Source organism: Mastomys coucha, unplaced genomic scaffold, assembly GCF_008632895.1.
Source record: "Mastomys coucha isolate ucsf_1 unplaced genomic scaffold, UCSF_Mcou_1 pScaffold21, whole genome shotgun sequence".
In the NCBI taxonomy this organism is placed as follows: domain Eukaryota; kingdom Metazoa; phylum Chordata; class Mammalia; order Rodentia; family Muridae; genus Mastomys; species Mastomys coucha.
Window position 1 is genome coordinate 161,518,967 of NW_022196904.1, and position 22,972 is coordinate 161,541,938.

At 43.6% G+C, this 22,972-nt stretch overlaps 1 protein-coding gene across 1 annotated transcript in view; it reads right to left on the minus strand.

Moving 5' to 3' along the window:
* The window catches only part of Gldc (glycine decarboxylase), an 83,749-nt gene that overhangs the window by 37,910 nt on the left and 22,867 nt on the right, over positions 1-22,972 (minus strand). The window contains exons 4-11 of the mRNA XM_031390077.1: positions 18,269-18,433; positions 15,846-15,923; positions 14,199-14,346; positions 13,712-13,908; positions 10,268-10,364; positions 5,739-5,844; positions 3,358-3,497; positions 2,783-2,863 (exon numbers count right to left, since the gene is read on the minus strand). Coding sequence (XP_031245937.1) covers positions 2,783-2,863; positions 3,358-3,497; positions 5,739-5,844; positions 10,268-10,364; positions 13,712-13,908; positions 14,199-14,346; positions 15,846-15,923; positions 18,269-18,433 — 1,012 coding nt within the window. The remainder of the gene's footprint in view (positions 1-2,782; positions 2,864-3,357; positions 3,498-5,738; positions 5,845-10,267; positions 10,365-13,711; positions 13,909-14,198; positions 14,347-15,845; positions 15,924-18,268; positions 18,434-22,972) is intronic.

Below are 22,972 nucleotides of genomic sequence, written 5' to 3' on the forward strand. Positions count from 1 at the left end.
TTTTTTTTTTACCAAATGGTGCTGTGCTTAAATATGCCTAAAACAGTGGCTCTCAACCTGCAAGTCAGAACCCCTGGGCTCAAAGGACCCTTTCACAGGGGTCGTCTATTTTATGCTGGGGGTTAGTCACCATAACACGAGAAACTGTATTAAAGGGTTGCAGCATTAGGAAGGCTGAGAACCGCTGGCCTAAAATAAATCTCTCTGGGTCAGACTCCCCAAGTTTGAACCAACACTGGCTACTGCGTCACGTTGAATCAAGCTGCCTTCTTGCTTCCCTTGGCTCATTTCCTGCTGCTGTGAAGCGTGCACAGACCCTTGCAGACTTGCATTTCATTAAAATAAAAACATCTGAGGGGCTGAGGATGTAGCGCTTGGTTGAGTGCTTCTGAAGTATACAGGGGTTTTCTCCATAGACCAACAGAGATCAGATGCGTGACATGGGACACACACCTGCAATCCCGGTGCTAGGGAGACAGAGGCAAAAAGATGAAAATTCCACTGTCATAGGGTTGGAGAGATGGCTCACTGGTTAAGAGCACTAGTTGCTCTTTCAGAGGACCCAAGTTCAGTTCCCAAGACCCATGTGGTGAACCACAACCTTGTGTAACTCTCGTTACAGGAAATTAGACACCCTCTCCTCACTACATATATTCACGTGTTAAAACACTTAGCAATAAATAAATACATCTAAAAACAAAAGTTGTTAAACCCTTGGTTACACTAGACCTTGACTTAAAACAAAAAACAAATTAAAATAAACAAACAAATAAATAAGATTCTTTAAGTCGTGGGTGTAACTCAGGACCAGATCAGTTTCCTGGCACAAAAATGGCCTCAGTTAAAACCTAGTACACACTACCAAAAAGACAACCAACAAACAAACAACTGAGAGCTGTAAATTACAGGTTATATCTCATTAGTCAAGTCCTTACTTGTGGTGTGTGTGTTCAATCACTAGCACAACAAAATAAATAAGCAAAAAAAAAAAAAAAAAAAAAAAAAAAAAAAAAAAAAAAAAGATCTGTTCATCAGTGATATTATCGAGAGAGCCAAGAAGATGCTCCAATAATGGGGAAAATGTATGCAGAGCATAAGGATTTTATATCTAGAACATCTAATTTCATACACGGCAGTTCCTCACCCCTCCCTATGTTAATAGCATGGTGTGCCAGTTTGCTTTTGTGAACTTGACCCAGACTAAAGTCAGCTGGGAAGAGGGGTTCTCAACTTAGAGACTTCCTCCATCGGACTGGCCCGTGGGCAAGTCTGCCGGGCATTTTCTTGATTGAGGATTGATGCAGGAGGATGGGGTATGTTGCTGCCACCCTGGGCAAGTGGGCCTGGGTTGTGTGAGAAAGCACACCGATAAGCAGTGTCTCTCCTTGGTCTGGACCTTAGTCCCTGCCCTGCTGGGCTCAATGATGTTCTGTAACTTTCCTGCCCCTATGTTGCTTTTGGTCATAGTGTTTGATCACAGCAGCAGAAAACAAATGGAAAGACACGGCTATCTGGAGTCATACATGACTCCAGAAATATCCCTCAAATGCATACAGACCAATGATCTTGAGCAAACTCAGTCTGGTGTTCTACAGGTAAGGAGTTGACGTGGTCCTGTTTACTTAACAAAATTCAACGTCGGGAGACCATTGTGACGCTTCTTGGTAGTTTATAACTAGTCTCTAGAGCTGAAAAATGGTCTTATTAAATCAGGACAACCAAAGATCATCACTTAGTATTCTGGAAGGTATTTCAACTTCTTCTTCTTTTTTTTTTTTTTTTTTTTGGTTTTTCGAGACAGGGTTTCTCTGTGTAGCCCTGGCTGTCCTGGAACTCACTCTGTAGATCAGGCTGGCCTCCAACTCAGAAATCCGCCCACCTCTGCCTCCCAAATGCTGGGATTAAAGGCGTGCGCCACCACCTCCCGGCTTCAACTTCTATAGTAAAAGCTTTCTTTCACTGACTCAGTAAACAAATATTCACTGAAGTAATGTACAAGGGACAAGCAGTGCAGAGCGCTCTATTTGGACTCTGCGTCGATCTAGGGAGCCACTGACATCTCTTTCACTTCCATCCTATGGGATGGTAACCCTGTGCCTTGCTAATCCCTTATAGTTTGCTGTTGTGGAAACTCACTCAGTCATACAGTATTGCTTCAGTGTCACAGGAATTCCCGCCCCCTGGCTTTCATAGCTGTTTTCACCAGGATAGAATATATATCTGAACCCACTCTTCTCTTTTCTCACACCATCTTGGTATATCAAACCTCACACTCGAGTTTCGATCTTAGTGTAGGGAACTGGCGCAAGCCCTGGTAAGAAGCTGACCCATTCTGCTCATAGATACTTCACAGACCATGCTGTAATGATTGTCTGGTTCCTCTTCATTGGACTGTATACTTGGTAGAGGCAGCAGCCATGTCCAGTTTGCCACCGTAACCTCAGGGCATTCAATATCTGACACATACTACATCCTTGAGAATTACTCATTAAATGAATGAGTGTCATAACTCCCCAGAATTGACAGAAACCAAGATGCAATGTCACAAATCTTTATATTAAAGTCAAGGTGTGGCACCACTAATAATCCATCTAGCCTGGATGTGCTGGCCTGCGTAGGGTCTGTTAACAGTGACTTTTAGCTATCAGCCGTCACAGGGACAAGGGACAGACCGTGACATAATTTGAACAGCAAGATAGATGGCCATTGCCCCACTAGAGAGCAGAGCCATTCTCGACACCACATTTAATAATCATTACGGAGACAACATGTCTTTACTTACTGCGGATGACTCACAGCCAAAGATCCACAGTAAATCGTCCAGATCTTTCTCAGTGACTGTTTCATCCAAAGAAATGCCAAGCTACAGAAACAAAAACCAAAACCAAATGGAAATCATCAGCTGCAAGCTCCAGATCACCAGAGGAAAATGTCCAAGACACCAAAAGGGAGAGAGTTCTGATTAAACTCCTCATCCACTCTGGAACACCAGGGAACCGTTAGGGCCAAGTTGATCTTTAAGGGAAAGGAACTGGACCAATCCCAGACTTGAGCTTTGAATTTGGAAAGCCAGCTGTGGACACTTAACATCCAGTGACTTCAGGATGCTCCCATGGGCACTAAACGTGGTTAGCTTCTTCATCCCCCAAATCCTCTTTGTTATCTGACTCAGGCCCTTCATCATGAGCAGTCCCACGTACAAAAACAATCTTGAGAAATCTGAGGACAAGTTATTCTCCTTTGAAAAGATCACAGTAGAACAAGCTAGAAATTTGATGTTTACAAAAAAACTAGACTCTAAATCACCAATGCATGGAGACACAAAGAACTGGTAAAAATACTGATTGCCAGACTCACTGTGCCGTCATCGAAGAGTCGAAAGTTGATTTGCCTCTGAGCTGCTCTGCCCAACACCTCCTTCACTGAGCAGCCACACTGAACCTTCAAAGTGTCAAAGAACAGGTCATGTTGGAGTTGGTGTCCTGCTCGCTTGAGACCTAGGCAAGACAGGGAATATAATCGTCTCAGACAGAGCTCTGCACAATAGCCACCAGCACCACAGATGTCACGAGGTGACCACTGCTTGTTGTTCACTGGCCAACGAAGAATGCTATGCTATAGAAAGATCATGAAAGACATACCAAACAAGGAAGGAAAAAAATCGCCAAAAGACTAACCAGAAATCAATACTACCTATGTTTTGATGTACATATTAGAAATGGGTGTAGCAGGGCAGTGGTGGTGCATGCCTTTAGTCCCAGCACTTGGGAGGCAGAGGCAGGCAGATTTCTGAGTTGGAGGCCAGCCTGGTCTACAGAGTGAGTTCCAGGACAGCCAAGGCTACACAGAGAAACCCTGTCTCCCGCCCCCCCAAAAAAAGAAATGGGTACAATCTCTTTGTGTGAGCATGCACTCATATGTGTGCATGTGTCTCTGTGTGTCTGTATCTGTGTGTTTATGTTTGTGTCTGTATGTGTGTCTGTCTCTTTGTATGTATGTATGTCTCTCTCTCTGTATGTATGATTACACTTTTTAAAAAGAACATTATGCCTAGAACCCTATAAATTAGGAAGTTGAGACAGGAAGATTATACCAAATTTCACATAGGTCTGGAACTCATAATAAACACCTTTAAAAAAAAAATCTGGCTCTTCTTATGTAGCCTTGGTTATCCCGGAGCTCACCATGTAGATCAGGCTGGTCTTAACTTATGACCATCTTTCTGCCTCAACTTATTTTAACTATGATTACAGAGATGAGCCAATATACAAGGTCTCGTCTTTGCTTATCTATGAATCAATCCCCACATAATTATTTTTAATAACTGAATAGATACAACATAATGTAATTATATGTTTTTGACATAATATAATTATGTGTTGTTAAATATTTAATTTGCTTCCAATAATAGTCCAAGGTTGGACTATTTATTGTAAATAAGATTTCAATGGACAACCCTTTCACATTTACTGGGTTACTTCCTTTAGATATATGCCTAATAGTAGTGTAGCTAGATAAACTGTAGGTACAATTAAGTTGTTTTTTGTTGTTGTAGCAGCTAGAAGTTGTTAATCAATGGCCCTTTCCTGTATGTATAATGTATATGCGTGTGGAGGTGAGATGTATCTTCTTCAACCCCTCTCATATTTGTTTATTGACGCAGGGAAAGATCAAATCTGGACTACACCAACTCAGCTGAACTAGCCGACTAGTAAACCCCAGGGACTCTCAGTCAGTACTTCCCCACCCCTGGGATTCCAGCTATGTACTGAAATCTGGGCCACACCCCAGCTTCTTTAGTGGGGTCTGAAGATCTAAATTCAAGGCCTTGTGTTTGTGAGGTCATCTTCCCCAAATCAATTTAAAATTTTTGATACAGTGTTTAACTGTCATCCATGAAAAGCTACCACAATAAGGTATTGCCATTTCTTAATCCTTACCAAAGTAAAAGGCCAAGGGCCCAGAGCTAACTCAGTGGTGGATACGCAGAAGGCTCTGGGCTTCAGTCCCAAAACCACACAAAAATTAAAAATTAAAAGTAATAAAATGGTGTGTGTGTGTGTATGTGTGTAGTGGGGCCACATGTCTATAATCTCAGAACTTGGCAAGCAAGGGCAGGGGATCAGGAGTTTAAGGTTATCTTCAGCCACACCATAAGTACTACCTTTGTCAAGTACACAACAATTCAAATAGTTCCTGAATTAATAATGAAGTTGAGATTATATGGGTCCACTAATCATTTGTTTATAAGCTTATTTATTTCTAAATTGTAGAATGACTTTTGATCATTTTCTTACAAAAATGTTTGTCCTCCGTTTGGTTTGGGGGCGAGAAAGATTAAGAACTTCACCTACCACAAATATCAACAGTCACTGAGTGGGGTGACACGTGACTTGAGTCCCGGCACTCAGGAGGCAGAAACAGGAGTATCTCTGGTGAGTTCAAAGCCTATTTGTCTTACATGGTGAGTTGCAGGCCTGCCAGGGCCTGCATAGTGTGACCCTGTCTTGAAGAGAAAAGAAAAGAAGAGGAAAGGAAAGGGAAGGAAAGAAAGGGAAAGAAAAGGAAAGAAAAGAAAAAGAAAAACCTAGCAGTCTGTCTGCTGTCATGGATATTGAAAGTACTGTCCTGTTTCTTATTTGACCATTAGTTTGTATTCAGTGCGGGTCACACCCCAAGACTTCACGTCCTTAGACGCACGTATCGGTCTTGTTATGCTGGGAACATAACTCACTCACCTTCAGACAAAATCAAAGTAGCATTATGAACCCTTTTAGCAATGTGCTTCAGCCCGTGGGATCCGTGGTAAATGGCGAACATGGCAGCCATGTTGGCTAAAAGGGCCTGAAACGAGACAGAACATTTGCAGAATCAACCATGTGTAGGAAGACAGGTGGGGGGAGGAAGGGACTACGAACTTAGGATGCCCAAGCTGAAGAAAAAAATGGGCCAAAATGAATGAATTGCCTGCATTCTCTGTAACAACCGCTTGTACAGCATGAGGGAGAACAGGGCCTATGTCCTCGACCAGCCCTTATAAAGGGGTCGCGCTGGTACAATGGGATCATGTCAGTCATAAGGGAAAGCAGGCTGCTATCAACACTGACAAGCAATACCTTCTGTTGGAAGACAGTAGAGCAATAAAGGCCTCAATGGGAAAAAATGAGATCTGAGATTTTATACACAATTAAACATTCCTTCAAGAATCAAAACCACAAGCCACGTTCAAACACTCAAAAAACGCAAAGATACAATTCTTCTGAGGCTAAAGCTCAAGAGAGCAAACTGCAGTAATCGACAGATCAGTGAGGCCTGGAGAGATGGCTCAGTGGGTACTTACCAAGAAGTGAAAGGCCCTGGATCAGGTCCCCCAGAACCCACATAAAGCCAGAAACGGAAATGCAACATCTGACACCTGGGGTTGTCCCCTGACCTCCACATAAGCACCGTGACATTTGTGTGTCCATACTCAAGACAGATGCACTATAGCAGTGCTTCTCAACCTAACGCTGTAAGCCTTTAGTACAGTTCCTCATGTGATGACCTTAGCCATAAAATTATTCTCATTGTTCCTTCAGATCTGTGATTTTGCTACTGGTGTGCATCGTGATATAACTATCTGATATGTAGGACATCTGATGTAACCCCTGAAGGGTCATGACCCACAGGTTAAGAATCAGTTCACTAAACAAATAAATGTAATTTTTGTTGTTTGTATTTTTGTTTTTTTCAAGACAGAAACCCTGTATAGTCCTGGCTGTCCTGGAACTCACTCTGTAGACCAGGCTGGCCTTGAACTCAGAAATCTGCCTGTCTCTGCCTCCCAAGTGCTGGGATTAAAGGCATGCGCCACCACTGCCCGGCAAATAAGTGTAGTTTTAAAGTAGGCATTCACTTAATTTTACATATATGTGTGTCTGAGGGTATGTATGTGCACCACATGCATGCAAGAATCCATGGAGGTCAGAAAAGGAATCAGATCCCTTACATCTGAAATTGTAGACAGTTGTGAGCCATCACATAGATGCTAAGAACTGAACCCATGCCCTCTGCAAGATTAATAAGAGATCTTAACACAGAGTCATCTTCCCAGACCTTGTAATTTATTTCTTTTTGTTTTGTTTGAGACAAGAACTCTCTTTGCAGACCTTGCTGACCTCAAAGTCACTACGTAGACTAAGCTGCCCTCAAACTCAGAGATCTGCCAACTTCGGCCTCCTGAGTACACCTGGCAGACTCTGCAATTTTTAACAACTAAATATATTTACATTTATAGACTCGTGTGTGTACATATGTGTATTGATCTACATATATTAATATTCATTTATTTGTGTGTGCTTGAAAGAGAGAGAGAGAGAGAGAGAGAGAGAGAGAGAGAGAGAGAGAGAGAGAGAGAGAGAAAGGACAACATGCAGAAGTAAGATGACAACTCTTGGGAGCCAGTTGTCTCCTGCTACTTTGTGACAGGCTGTGGGGATGGAACTTGGTCACGAGGCCTGTGTGAAGAGACCTCTACCCACGGAAACATCTCATTTGTGGTACTTTTTAATCATTGTTAACTGGGAGGCCTGTGTGCAGAGACCTCTACCCACGGAAACATCTCATTTGTGGTACTTTTTAATCATTGTTAACTGGGAGGCCTGTGTGCAGAGACCTCTACCCACTGAAACATCTCATGTGTGGTACTTTTTAATCATTGTTAACTGGGAGGCCTGTGTGCAGAGACCTCTACCCACTGAAACATCTCATTTGTGGTACTTTTTACCATCGTTAACTGGGTCTTGCTGTTTGCCTCAGGCTGGCCTTGAATTCGAATCCTCCTGCCTCAGTCTCCCTACGGCAGAGATTTCGGGCATGTACCTCCACACCCAGCTTTCAGGAAGATTTTTAAACATTTCTTTTCCATTTCCTTTTTTAAAAGCTTTGAGCATACATACACATTCTGATCAGACCAAGTATCCATTGTTCTAGATCCAATCTGGCCTCTGGCCTACACCAGCAGATACCTTTGGGAGGATAAATGACTTTCACAGGGATCGAGTAAGACTATCAGAAAACATAAATACTTATATTACAATTCACAACAGTAGCAAAATTGCAGTTATGAAGTAGCAATGAGAATAACTTTATGGTTGGGGGGGTCTCATATCATGAGGAACTGTAATAAAGGATCACAGTTTTGGGAAAGTTGAGAACCACTGCCTAGGCTTCTGCATCTCATATAGCACACACATCATTTTATATAGTGAAAATCAATCTCTATTATTTTTCTTTAGGGGAATTGGTCTCATTGTGCTCCCCAGGGTGGCCTTGAAATGAAATCATGATCTTCCTGCCTCTACCTCCCAAGTGCTAGAGGCTGGAAGGATGAGAAATTTAAGAGTATTCTTAGTTATACAGTGGCTTTGAGGGATCCCTGGGATACAATGAGGCCCTGTTTCAAAGAAAAAGGAGACAGGGGGCACAAAACATGATGATAATTTTGATATCAGTTAGGCCACATGTTCATAGAAAGATTTTTAAAGTATAATCCATTAACTTTCAGAAATTAAAAGAAAGAAGTAGCCAAGTTCCATCAATGATGCAAATCTAAGCAGTTTATGGTGGACCACACGCAGGACCAAGAAGAACAAGCAACAGCTGACAGAAGCAGCTGCAGAAAATACCAGAAGACAGGGCAGAGGATAAAGGCCAGGAAAGGCTAGCCGCATCTTGGCAGAAGGGCAACTGTGTGCTTTGCAAAGACAAAAGCACTGGAGGACTATGAGCCACTGACTGCTTACATTTTCCATGTAAGGAAAATGAATAAGGAACTAGACAATCTGCAAAAAGAAAAGATAAAAACGAGGGAAGACAGATTGCCATCATCCCCAGGGCAAATATGATTTTCTTTCAGGTTTTTTATATACACCATTTTCATAACTTCTGTAAAATATGCAGAAAAAATGATGAAATGAGCCATACATAAGCTAGAGTAAATGAAGAAGAAGTAGTAATATAACATTGTTCATTGTACACAGTCCAGGTGCACTTGGGAAATAATTTTCAAACGTTGAAGCAACAGGACCAGCAAGATGGCTCAGCAGGTGGAAGAAGAGCTTGCTTGCCTGATGGCCTGAGTTTGAGCTCTAGATTCCTCCTCGGTGGAAGGAGAGAACTGACTCGTGCAAGCTGTCCTCTGACCTCCACATGTGTGTCATGACACACATGCACCTACACTCACACACACAAATGTTCGTGTATATATACCTATATTAAAAAAAAAAACAAACAAACAGAATAGTTGCTGGAGAGATGGCTCAGTAGTGAAGAGCACTGGCTACTCTTCCAGAGAATCAGAGACCCTCCTGCTCCTCTCCTGAGTGCTGGGATTAAAGACATGCACCACCACACCCGGCTTTACCTATTTTGATGTTTTGAGTGTGTGTGTGTGTGTGTGTGTGTGTGTGTGTGTGTGTGTGTGTACCACTCGTGCCGAGCCTTGGCTAAATTTCTAGAACCCGACTCAAATCCTGAAGCAACTCAAGGAGCTCAGCTCTACCCTGTCACCTGTCACCTCTGCCCTCCTGGCTTACTTCTTGGAGATCTTCCATTGTAGCTCAAAGAAATGGTGTCCATATGGACTGCCCATGGCCAAGAGTTCGAGAGACCATGCGACACACTCTTCCTTGATAAACACACTCGAAGCACGTGGAAATTAAAGAGCATCCCTTTATCCTTTCTCTGAACTTAATCAGTTCAAGACGTCAAAGGTGTGATTTTAGGCAAAAAAAACCCCACCAATAGTGTATTTCTTAAGATTTACTTTTATTTATGTATAGGTGTGTTTGTGTGTGTGTCTATTAGAACGCATGCCACATGTGTTTGGGTATACTCACAGACCAGAAAAGGGCTTTGGATCCATCCGAGCTGCAGCACTGGCAGCTGCGAGCCTCCCAACTTGGGTTCTGGGAACCCGACTCGGATCTTCTGGAGAAGCAGCAAGCACTCTTAACTACGGAGCCATTTCTCTAGCCCCAATGTTGTACTTTTTATTGTTTTGTTACTGATGCCAAAATGAATGCCTAGGCAATGCCAGAGACATAGAAATGCAATGCCATACAAGACCATGTGACACAGAAACGCAGCACGATGCAAGACCACGTGACATACAAGACCAGGCTTCCTGGTTTGTAAGATCCTACGTGCTCGCCAGTAGGTGGCGACTGAATGAGGAAGTGAGAGAGCGAGTGAGTGAGCTCCTCACAGCATTGGATATGACACTTACCTGGGCGGTACAGATGTTGCTGGTGGCTTTGTCTCTCCGGATGTGTTGTTCTCTGGTCTGAAGAGCAAGGCGATACACTTCTTTCCCTGTGGCGTCCCTGGATCAAGACAATACTTCCAGTCAACACAGATGATCAAAGAACCCGGATTGCCTTAGAACAGCAGTTCTCAACCAGGTTCCCGACCTGTGGATCACAACCCCTTTGAGGTAAATGACCCTTTTACGGGGTCAAATACCAGATATCCTGCTTATTTACATTTATATTATGTCTAACAACGGTAGCAAAATTAAAGTCATGAAGTAGCAACAGAAATTATTTTATGGTTGCGGGGGTTACCACCACATGAGAAACTATATTTAAGGGTTGCAGCACTAGGAAGGTTGAGAACTCCTGCCATAGATGGGTTTGCTTTCCCAACTGAAGTGAATGCAGTAGGTTTGTGTGGGTAAAGTTCATAAAAACTAATTTCCAAGTGGCCCCCTTCTACTAGCACAATAAATTTTCAATTTGGACTTTGAGGCACTGAGTTATACAAAATAAAGCCTGGAAGAGTGAAAGGCGATTTCCCAGGAATCACTCTGTCTCACAGGATGATGGGGACCAAGGATTATATGTCACTCCAGTCTTCATGGCTGATGAAACGGAAGGGTGATGACCTGAGAAGACAGTATTTCTTCACTGGAGGTTTGAAGAGACTGGATGGAAACTGAAAAGACCACTAACAGTCTCACTACTTGCTGAGTAAAAATTTTTCCTCATACATAGATACATATATATATGTACACATAGATACATATATATGTAAAAACTGTATATATGTATGTATATATATCATAAACTATATACACATCTACATAAGCTATATGTATGTGTATATGTATATATATTTATCATAGTCCCATATATATATATATATATATATATATATATATATATATGTGTGTGTGTGTGTGTGTGTGTGTGTGTGTGTAGGTATATTGATATACAATTTATATAGATATATATTGAGATATTTCCCTAGTAAGAATCCTGGAATTCTTCTAAATTCTTAACTTAAGAAGCACATCAATAAATGGGGTATAGAACTAAACAGAGAATTCTCAACAGAGGAATCTCAAATGGCTGAGAAGCATTTAAAGAAATGTTCAAAGTCCTTAGTTATCAGAGAAATGCAAATCAAAATGACCCTGAGATTCCACCTTACACCAATCAGAATGGCTAAGGTCAAAACTTCAGGTGACAGCACATGTTGTCAAGGATGTGGAGAAAGAGGGACACTCCTCCATTGCTGGTGGGATTGCAAACTGATACAACCACTCTGGAAATCAATCTGGAGGTTCCTCAGAAAATTGGAAATAGATCTACCTGAAGACCTAGCAATACCACTCTTGGGCATATACCTAAAAGATGCCCCGCGATGTCACAGGGGCACGTGTTCCACTATGTTCATAGTGGCCTTGTTTGTGATAGCCAGAAGCTGGAAACAACTCAGATGTCCCACAACAGAAGAATAGATAGAGAAAATGTGGTTCATTTACACAATGGAATACTACTCAGCTATTAAGAACAAGGACACCCTGAGTTTTGCAGGCAAATGGATGGAACTAGAAAATATCCTGAGTGAGGTTACTCAGACCCAAATGGACATGCATGGTATGTACTCACTAATAAGTGGATGTTAGCCAAAAAAGTACAGAATACCCAGGATACAAACCACAGAACTCAAAAAGGTCAACAAGATGAAGGGCCCAAGTAAAGATGCCTCAGTCCCACTTGGGAGGGAGAAGCAACCACAAAGTGGGAGGGAGAAAGAGGGGGGGGACCTGGAAGGGAAAGTGGATGGGGAGGGGAGAAAAGGGGAACATGATCTGGTATTGGGTGAGGGAAAAGGACTGAAGCCCTGAGGGCCAGCAGAAAGAATGGAAACAGGCAACCTCAGGAGGTAGAAGGTTGGGGGACCCTCCTGAATGTACCAGAGACCTGGGAGGTGAGAGACTCTCAGGACTCAAAGGGAGGGACCTTAGATAAAATGCCCTACAGTGGGGTGAGGGAATTTATAGAGCCCATCTCCAGGAGAAAGACAGGGCATCAAGTGAGAGATCCCATAGTCAGTACTCTGAGCCATAATTGTTCCTGTCTGAAGGAACCGCAGGGATGGAAATGGAGAGGAGTCTGAGGAAAAGAAGGTCCAGCAACAGGCCCAAAGTGGGATCCAGCTCAAGGGAAGATCCCAAGGCCTGACACTATTAAGGAGACTATGGAGTGCTCACAAAAAGGGACCTAGCATGACTGCACTCTGGAAGACCCAACAAGCAGCAGAAAGAGTCAGATGCAGATATTTGCACCCAACTAATTGACAGAAGCTGCTGACCCCTGTGTTGAATTAGGGAAAGGCTGGAAGAAGCTGAGGAGGAAGGCAACCCTGTAGGAGGACCAGAGGTCTCAACCTGGATCCCAAGATCTCTCAAACACTGGACCACCAACCAGGCACCAGAAGATATGAGCAGGCAGCTGATATGAGGCCCCCAACACATATACAGCAGAGCACTGCCGGGTCTCGTTCAGTCAGAGAAGATGCACCTAACCCTCAGGGGACTGGAGGCCCCAGGGAGTTTAGAGGTCTGGTGGGGTGGAGGGTGGGCTAGTGGGGGCATCCTTGTGGAGACAGAGGGGCGGGAGGAATTATGGGAACAGTTGGGGGGTGGACTGGGGGGGGAATAAAATCTGGAGTGTAAAATAAATAAAGATTAAATAATTTTTTTTTAAAAAAAATAAGAAGCACCAGTCAGAGAGACACCATTGAGACCAAAAGCCACATGGCAGGAACCTCCAGAAACCTATTTGGGTCACACTAAATCTGTGCTTTTAATGCAAAAATGAGTTCTTCCTTCCACAATGTGTAATTTAAGAAAGAAATATTTTAAAAGTGATATTTTGAATCGTGGTTAGGCACAATACATTTAAAATATGCAGGTCTTGATAGATGTCTGCATCTATCAAGCTATTGCCTGTATGTGATTCCACTAATACCTTACAAAGGGTACACACACCTTTGCAGCTGTCTGAATAATGCTGTACAGAACATAGCCCAGGTGGGTTCCCTTTTCTTAATCTGTGTTACTCTTGTTTTTAATCTACTTGACATGGACCAATTAAGTTTAGAGCGACATCAGAGAAAAAGAGCAGGGGAAGGGAGGGGGCTCAGCTGTTGCTCACTTGCTGCTCCTCTAGAGGAGCTGAATTCATTCCCTAGCACCCACGCTAGGCAGCTCTGAACTGCCTGTAGCTCCAAGGGGATCCAAGGCCCTTTTCTGGTCTCCTTGGATCCCTAGGCACACATGGTATACACTCATGGACATCCACAAAATGACAAGGAATCTTTATGAAGGAGAGAAAAGGATCAGGGGAGGTTGAGCTCACAGTAAGGGGGTGTAAAGCTTTACCTTGTCACACCCACCATCCTTCCAGGCATCATCCTCACCAAGTTTTCTCTGACAGCAAAAAATGCTGCATGAGGTCCGCCATAGCCCAGTGGCACTCCAAATCTCTGGGAATTGCCCAGGGCAATGTCCACTCCGAACTCTCCAGGTGGCCTCAAAATACACAGCGCTAAAAGGTCAGTAGCGCAGCAGGTAAGGCTCTGGGGAGGAAATGGAGAAGAGGTCAAGGTTATCACCGTATCCTGAGTGGACAGGAGTTAGCTCTACTACAGAAGGACTGGCTAGGAGGGGGCATTTCTGGGAATTGCATTTGCTTGTGCATTCATGCAAAGAATATTGACTGCATGCCTACTGAGGGCCAGGGATTGGTGACAGTTATGAAGAGGAAGGAGTGGGGGAAGATGTCATCATTCCACGTGATTATTGCAAAGACAGACAGATATGGAAATGGGGACGTAGCTTCCTAAACCTCAACCGGGGGCTTACCTACCCCAGTCTGATGGGCTCTTTCTACGAGTTCCGTGAAGTCCTCCACCTTCCCCTCGGTGTCTGGATACTGGAACAGAACCCCACTGACATCTTTGCCACTGAAATCCATTTCATGGGGTAACTTCAACTCGACCAGCACCCCCCTATATCTGAAAGTACAAGGGAAAATTGGTCCTCTTTGTTATGATGCATGAATGCATGCGTGTCCCTGTGTGTGTGTGTGTGTGTGTGTGTGATGTGCTCATTAGTGCAGATACACATGTGCCAAGTACATGTGTAGAAGTTAGAGGTAACTTTGGAGAGTGAACTCTCTCTTTCCACCATGGCTTGTGGTGATAAAACTCGGGCTGTCAGGCTGCTGACCCATCTCTGGAGCCATTACACTGCTCCAGAAAATATAATTGGTGGCAGCTTGTCCCCAGGTAGATTGTATTCATTTTCTTCTCTTTCCCTAGGTTGCATCCAGCCTCACTCTTCTTATACCTGGCTCATTAACAGTGCTCCACACCAACGCACATGCATGCTTCACTCTTCTGTCTCTCTTCTGTCCTTCCCACTCCCCTCTCTCAACTCCCTGTGAGAACCTACTCCTGGCAGGAGCACCACCTCCTAGAGCTAAAGATCCAACCCTTACAACAAAGCCATCTCTGTGACATTTCCAGCTCAGCTATGGTAAATGAAACACATCCAGATGGCAACAAGGATTTCCTTAGATTTTTTTTTTTTTTTTTGGTTTTTCGAGACAGGGTTTCTCTGTTTAGCCCTGGATGTCCTGGAACTCACTCTGTAGACCAGGCTGGCCTCGAACTCAGAAATCCCCCTGTCTCTGCCTCCCAAGTGCTGGGATTTAAGGCGTGTGCACCACCACTGCCTGGCTCCTTAGATTCTTAAAACCTTCTAACTACAACTCCAATCCCTTCTGAAGGGCAGTGTGGGTCAGAAGAATGCCCCACATTGCCAAAGCAGAAAGCAGATGCAGTAATGACTGGGCCAGGGATGTTTTAGTTGGTAACAGGACTAAACGATGCAAAGGCACATAGAACTAATCAAACTGGTTCTTACGCGTTGTGTGGTTTCCTTAGCAACAACATCACATAGCACACAGGAGACCATGGCGAAGGCAGGTATGTGTGAGCTCTCTGCTTTTCCAACTGTCCAAAACATTGCTGGAGTTACGTTATTTCATCTTTTGTTGATATATTTATTTATTGTTAGACAGGTCCTCTGACTCTTTCCCTTTATGGTACTAGGGATTGAACCCAGGGCCTCAAATGAGGCCTATCGCTGAGCTATAGCCCTAATCTCTACTTTGGGACAGGTTCGTACTGTGTGACAGCTCATTCTGGCCACAGACTTGAAATCTTCCTGCCTCAAGCTGATTTTAATATTTTAAAGTTTACCAAAAGTTAACAGAACAGCTTGGGAACTTACGATAGTGCAAAGGCCAATGAACTCCACATGTGTTTGTCCCTCAGTACTGATGAGGGGCTTGGCAGAAGCATCACGGGAGAAAGTTGGGGGGGGAGCAAACTCACCAAATTCAGTATAAAACAGGTCCACTTCCAACCAGACTGGAAGTGGGAAAGAGAGACAAGGTAGAGATAATATGATATTACCCTTGGCTCAGAACACAAATTAAGTCAATTACTTGGCTCGAGTCTGGACAACAGCTATTGTCTGTGGGTGGCAGCGAGGATCAATGAAAAACTTCTTCCTCTTGTTGTGTCTGTTGAAAAGAAAAAGCACATTTAAACTTGAAGATATCCAAAGGAGTTTCCAAATATCAAAGAAGTTTTTTTTTTTCCTTCTTAGGTATTCCAGTTTGGCCTCCAACTAACTCTATTGAACTTCTGATCCTCCTGCCTCTGCCTCCACGGTGCAGAGTGTGAGCCTTTATGGCTAGTGTAGGTAGTGCCGGTGATCAACCCAGTTAAGTTCTCTACCCACTGAGCCACTTCTCCAGCACCAAAAGCAGTGAGGGAAACTCTAAGCATACTATAAAGAGAACTGAGCAATGAGTGACTCAGAGTTCCTGATGGCAATCCCGTGACATTCAACCCCGTTCCAACGTAACTTAACAAAAATCAATTCAGTTTTTAAAAACTCAATACCATGATAAAAAGAAAAGGAACGATATTAGACATAAGGGGAAACTGAAACCACTACAAAAAAAAAGTCTCATAAAGTAATATATCTCATTGTCACAAGAGGTATTTCAGCTTAGAGTCTCAGGTGGGCAGAGACAAGACAGACCCTGCTTCCACGAAGTGGGAGAATAATGACGATTCCCAGACCTTCTAGCTTCTACATGTGTATCATGGCATGCATGTGTGCATACACACACCACACACACACATACACACACTTGAACTCTTCTGGTTGCTTTACAAAAGCTAATCTACATGCAGACCTAAGGAGAAAGAAGCAGTTACTGAGGGAGAGCATCCCATCACCTCAAGGCAGCCCAAGGCTGGCCCTGCAGGGCAAGCAGGAAACCCTTCACCCAAACAATCAAATAAGCAAAGAAAGAAGACCGCAACATCTGTGAGTGTGAGGTCAAAGCTACAGAGGAGCCAGGGTTGTGTCTTAGCTGCGAGAGTGCTTCCCTAGCATGGAACAGACCCTGGGTCTGAATCTTACACACACACACACACACACACACACACACACACACACACACACACACACGTATATATATATAGTATATAATATAGTATAACATATATGAAGTATATAATGTATATGTATAATATATAAGAAATGTCAGAAGCTCAAGGCCAACCTAAGCTATACAGTGAATTCCAGGCCATCCTGGATCATGACAACCTGCCTAAAAGGACAAAGAGTAATTTTAAAATTTAGAAGGAGGGAACAAAATTTACTAAAAATCAATAAAAAGCTGAGAATACAGAGAACATATGTAGATTGCCATCCCGTGTGCCTGTGTATCTTCTATGAAGAACCTGAACTTACCCTCCGTGCTGCTAAGGAATCAAAGGGCCCATCAGAGTGGGATCCACCACAAGGATTTTCATACCTTGAGGGAGCCTGTACCTGCCTGTACTCTACATTACCTGTGGACTCCAAGAAATAAACTCACTTGGGCACTCGGGGACAGAGGCTCCAGTTCTTAGGAAACACCACAAATGTGGGCATGTTTCCCAACCTACGTGTGAATTCTTCCAGGAAGATATGTTCCAATCCTCTTCCGAGGCAGAGACTGAAGGAAAGGGGACTGTAGAGTGATTGTTAACTGTATCCCATGACCTGGTAACTTCTGGAAATGGATGCTCAGGAAATAACTAGAATTCCTGAAGAAGATTTATCTTAGGGACACGCATAGTAATTTCTAGTAACAGAAGATAGCGCACATAAACTAAATGTGTATAGGCAGATGTGAGGTTAAATAACCATGTCACTTCCATGCCACAGATGCAAGAAAAGTCCTGTCTAGGGGCTGGAGAGATGGCTCAGTGATGGAGAGCACTTGATGCTCTTCCAGAGGAACCAAGTTTACTGCCCAAAGCTATGTTGGGTGGCTCCAAGGGGATCTGACACCTTCTGACTTCCTTAGGCACCTGTGCATATCACACACACACACACTCACACACGAGTGCACAAAACAAAGCAACAACAACAAAAAACCCAAAGTCCTATTCTAGAAAGCTAAGTAAGAATAAGGTGTTCAAAATATACTGTGAAATAGGAAGGAAAAACAGGTGGAGAGGTATGCGCCTGAAACGACACCACCTATAGGTAGGGGCAGGAAGAGCTGAGTTCAAGTCCTCATGATTTCAAAAAAGTCAAGGCCTGAGAAAACAACTAAGTGTCAGAGGGTACCCATGGCCCTGAGATTATGTGCTGCAGAAGAAGTGGGGAATTGGGGGTTGGGGTCGGGGGAAAGGAATGGAAACAAAGTTAGCAAGCCAGCAAACAACACAGACTGCCCCAGAGTTTTAGCATCAGCTCCTGTTTCCTGCCCTGTTTGAGTTCCTGTCCTGACTTCCTTCAATGATGAATAGCAACATGGATGCCTCTCTTCTGGAGGGGCTCTCCCTCAGAACCTCTCACCTGTGGCACAGCTGCATCGCCTCTGCAGCCGCGGTTGCCTCATCCAGCAGGGAGGCATTGGCCATGTCCAAGCCTGTGATATCAGATACCATGGTCTGGTAGTTGAGTAAACTCTCCAGCCTCCCCTGAGACACCTCTGGCTGATACGGAGTGTACTGGGTGATCCTGAGGGGGAAACAGAAGACTCTGTCCAAACCATGCCTCTCCTGACCAGAAAAGCTCATGAAATCCCTTTGTTTTCAAAGTCAATGCCCAAATCTCTTGAGAATTATATAACACACTGGTAAGACTCTGCGATGACCAATTTGACTGGACTTAAACCTGCTTAGGAGATCAATGAAATACATTTCCGAGTGCATCAGTGTGGAAGTTTCCAGAAAGGATTAAATGAGGCAAAAGATCCAGCCAGAATGTGGACAGGGACTCACCTTGAAGTGGACAGCACTATACAGCAGGTTAGAGGTCTACTGGATTGAAAAAGAAGGTAAGTTGCTGGATGCCAGGACATGAACTCCTCACCTTCCCTCCCAATGGCATTGACATGGGCGGTGACCTGGGCAGGGGATGCTCAGCAGGTGAAGGTGTTTGCCTCTAAGCCTGGCAACCTGAGTTCAACCCAAGACCCAAATGGTAGGCGAGAACTGCCTTAGCAGATTGTCCTCTGACCTCTATGTGCACATGGACCAGAAGCACCACCCTAATACATACATACATACATACATACATACATACATACATACATACAACCTTAGCCAAAATAAATCTTTTACCCCTTAGGTACTTAAGCTGAGTATTTAATTCACAGGAATTAAAAAGCCAGTTAATATAATATTTCTTTGGGTTTTTATGGGGAAGAACAGAATTGTCACAAAAAAAGATTATTATTCTTTGGGTACAATAGTACTTATTTTTTCCCCCTCTGCATTTCTTTTGTAGATTTACTTATTTCATTTCAGGTCAGTGAATGTTTTGCCTGCTTGTGTGCATGTGCATTACATGTGAGTCTAGTGCCCTCGGAGGTCAGAAGAAGAAATCAAATCTCTTGAAACTGAAGTTATAGATCATTGTGAACCATCATGTAGGTGCTGGTAACCAAATCCAGATGCTCTGCAAGAACAAGTGCTCTTAACTACTGAGTCCCCTGACATTTTATTATTATCTTTTTAAAACACATTATCTTAGTATGTAGCTCAGGCTACCAATCATTCACTCGGTAGATCAGGCTGGCCTTGAACTGGCTATCTCTTAACCTCTCAAGGTCTAGGATTATAGACATACACCATCACACCCAGATCTCTACATTATGTTTTTGGCCACATTGCTATTTTAATTGTCCTATTGTACACATGTATTTTGTATGAGCATGTATGTGCATGTGTGTGGAGGGCAGAGGTTGATGCTGGGATCTTCCTTAATTGTTCCCCAGCTTACCTTTTTTAAAAATTAACTTTATTTCTCATAGGCATCGATGTTTTGCCCACATGTATGTCAGTGTGACAGATAGGATTCCCTGGAACTGATGTTACAGACAGTTATAAGCTGCTGTGGGGTTGCTGGGAATTGAACCTGAGTCCTCTGTAAGAGCAGCCAGTGCTCTCAACTCCTGAGCCACCTCTGCAGCCCGCTCCGCTCATCTTTTGAGGCAGGAACTCTCACTGAAAGTGGAGTTCATCAAGTTGGCTAGGAACTGTGAGCTCCAGTGATCCACCTCTTCCTCAGCACAAGGATTGCAGACGAGTACTGTGGCTTTAGCTCTTGCATGGATGCTAGGGATCTGAACTCAGGACCTCAGCAAACACTTGACAGAGCTATTTCCCCAGGGCATCCGCATGTGTTTCATTATAAGCCACCTCTTAAAATCCATGCCTGTCTGCCTGCTTGCTGCCATGGTCCCTGACATGAGGGTCACAGACTCACCTTCTGAAACTGTAAGCCTCCAAATAAACCCTTTTCGAACTGCCTTCTCCTGGTGTCTTAGCACAGCAATAAAAAATTAACTAAAACCCCAAGCCAAAAGAGTTAAGAGATGCATTTATTATGCCTTTGATTTTATACTCTTTTTTTCCTCTCTCTTTCTCTGGCAGTCACACGCAGGCTTTGAAAGCACTGCTATGTTGAAAGCTTTATTTAAAATGATTTTTCTTTGATGACCATCTCAACACACAGTACGACCCATCAGCACATTGAAATGATTTTCTCAATTTTCTTTTTTTCTTTTTCTTTTTTTACTGGTATGACTGTGTGTATGTGTACAGCAGAACACATTGTTACTGCAGCTAATTCCCTGCACAGCCTGGATCAGCAATTGTAAAGGCAAATTCTAAGCGAGTGATGAAGTGGAAAAAAGGACGCATGCAATACAATATACAGTGCAGGCAAGTGAATGGGGACTCGAGAGAATGAGATCATAGGAAACCATAGACAATGGGCAGTGGTGATCTCCAGCCGGACAAGAACATCACACACAGCCACACAGCCTGCTCTTAGGAAGACAGGTGTGACACTCCTGCCATGAGCTCAGGCGGACTGCCCAATGCGACACTTGCATTGTGTTCAGAGATTTAGACAGGGAGACAGACACAATTTCTTCTCTTTCTGTTTGGTTTTTGTTTTCAGAAAGGGTCTCAGTAGAGTCCAGGCTGGCCCGGAACTATCTATTGTGGACCAGGAGGGCTTCAAATGCAGAGCTTGAATTCCTAGAGCTGAGATTAAAGGCATTCTCCACCACACCCAGCTCCACCCAGGAGAGATAGTTGTTATCTAGAGCAGATATTGGGGGGGGGGGGATACATTTTCAAGATCAGCAGCGGGTCACATAAGGCCTACACAAAGCCCAGCAATTTAAAAAAGACCATCCACCAAAGTGTTCACTTTCATTCAAAGGCATGTGCAGCCCTACCTTAGTAGCTGTTGTTCTTGAACAACAATGAGCAATAGTTGTTATTTCCATAGCAAATTCCAGGCCAGCTGGGGCTAAATAATGAGATGCTGTAAAAGATATAGATATGGTGGCACAAGCTGTAATCACAGACTTGGGAGGCTGAGGCAGGAGGATTAAAAGTTGGAGGCTGCCTGGACTAGACAGCAAGAACCCTGTCTCAAAAATGAGGGAGGGAGTGAGGAAGGGAGGAGGGGAGGAAGGGAGGGAGGGAGGAGGGAAGGGGGAAGGAGGGAAGGAGGGAAGGAGAGAGGGAGAGTGTGTGTGAGTGTGAGTTTGGGTATCTAAATGTATCTAAATGTAACTAAATCTAAAGGTAACAGGATATGGTGGCTCACAATCTCTAGGGATGCTCAAAAATAGGGATGCTGTAACTCCAGATTCAGGGCATCCCACACCTCCAGCTCGCTGGGTTCCTCCACATGGCTACATAATATACCCACCACAGGCACATAATTAGAAACATGCTAGTTTTTAAATCTCGTGTCAGAGGCAGGGATGCTGAAGTGCTGCTGCTCCTATAGAGATCAGCCTTTTGTTCCCAGCCCCCGGACCAAGTAGCTCACAACCACCTGTAACTGCCATTAATCCCTTTGGTCTCTGTGTGGTATACATGCATACACTAGTAACACATACATACACATGAAAACATTAGAACCTTAAATTTCACATTAAGTTACAAAGAATTGGGGGAGGGGGAACCAGGTATGGTGGCATATGTATTTAATCCCAGCTTTGGAGGAAAAAGTTCAAAGTCACTCCCTGCTACACTCAAGTTAGAAGTTAGCCTGGACCACTTGGAGTCTGTTTCAAAAAAGCCTAAAATGAAATCATATAATTTTAAATCCAAAATAAGGACTATCAATCTTCCAACGGCACCTGTACCTGGCCAGCCTCTCTTTGTTGCCTTACTAATGTGACAATTCTTAAACTATGAAATTGCCAAATATTTGAGGTGGAAATGTACATTTTTTTGACTCCCTGTTCAAATATCTCTGATGAGGCTGGCAAGAGGTCTCACTGCGTGCCTCCCATCAAGACCTCATGGGAGTTCTCTGAGCTCTATACTTGCATCATAGCACATTCATACTACGAAACACACATGCACCCAAGGAATAAAATGAACAAAACCTAAAGATCACTGTGGCTTCCTACTACCCATGGGAAAAAGCATTAAATTTCCTGATCACAGTTGCTCAGTCTGACTTGCAATGACCCTGTGACCTCAGCCAGCGGGTCTACTTATTCTTTCGCATGACCAGCCTTCCTGTTGTTAGCCTCCTTTATAATCCAAGGTTGAGGTAACCACCACTGTTTTGAAAGTCACTTCTTTTATTTCAAGGTTTTTTTTTTTTCAAGACAGGGTTTCTCTGAGTAGCACTGGCTGTCCTGGAACTCACTCTGTAAACCAGGCTGGCCTCGAACTCAGAAATCGCCTGCCTCTGCTTCCCAAGTACTAGGATTAAAGGCGCTCGCCACCACTGTCTGGCTTTATTTCAAGTTTTTAAAATAGTTACAGTTTTTTTTTTTAACACTGTAGAAATATAACAGGCATAAATATTCTTCTTAGCAATGGCCTATGAAAGGAAGTTAAGAATAACCCTACTTCATGGTTAAAAACTGCTACCAAGTCAGGCGTGGCGATGCTCATTTAATCAACACTTGGGAGGCATGGGTAGATGGATTTCTGAGGTGTAGGCCAGCTTGGTCTACAAAGCAAACTCTAGGCCAGCCAGGGAAATTATAGTGAGAGCTTATCTCCAAAA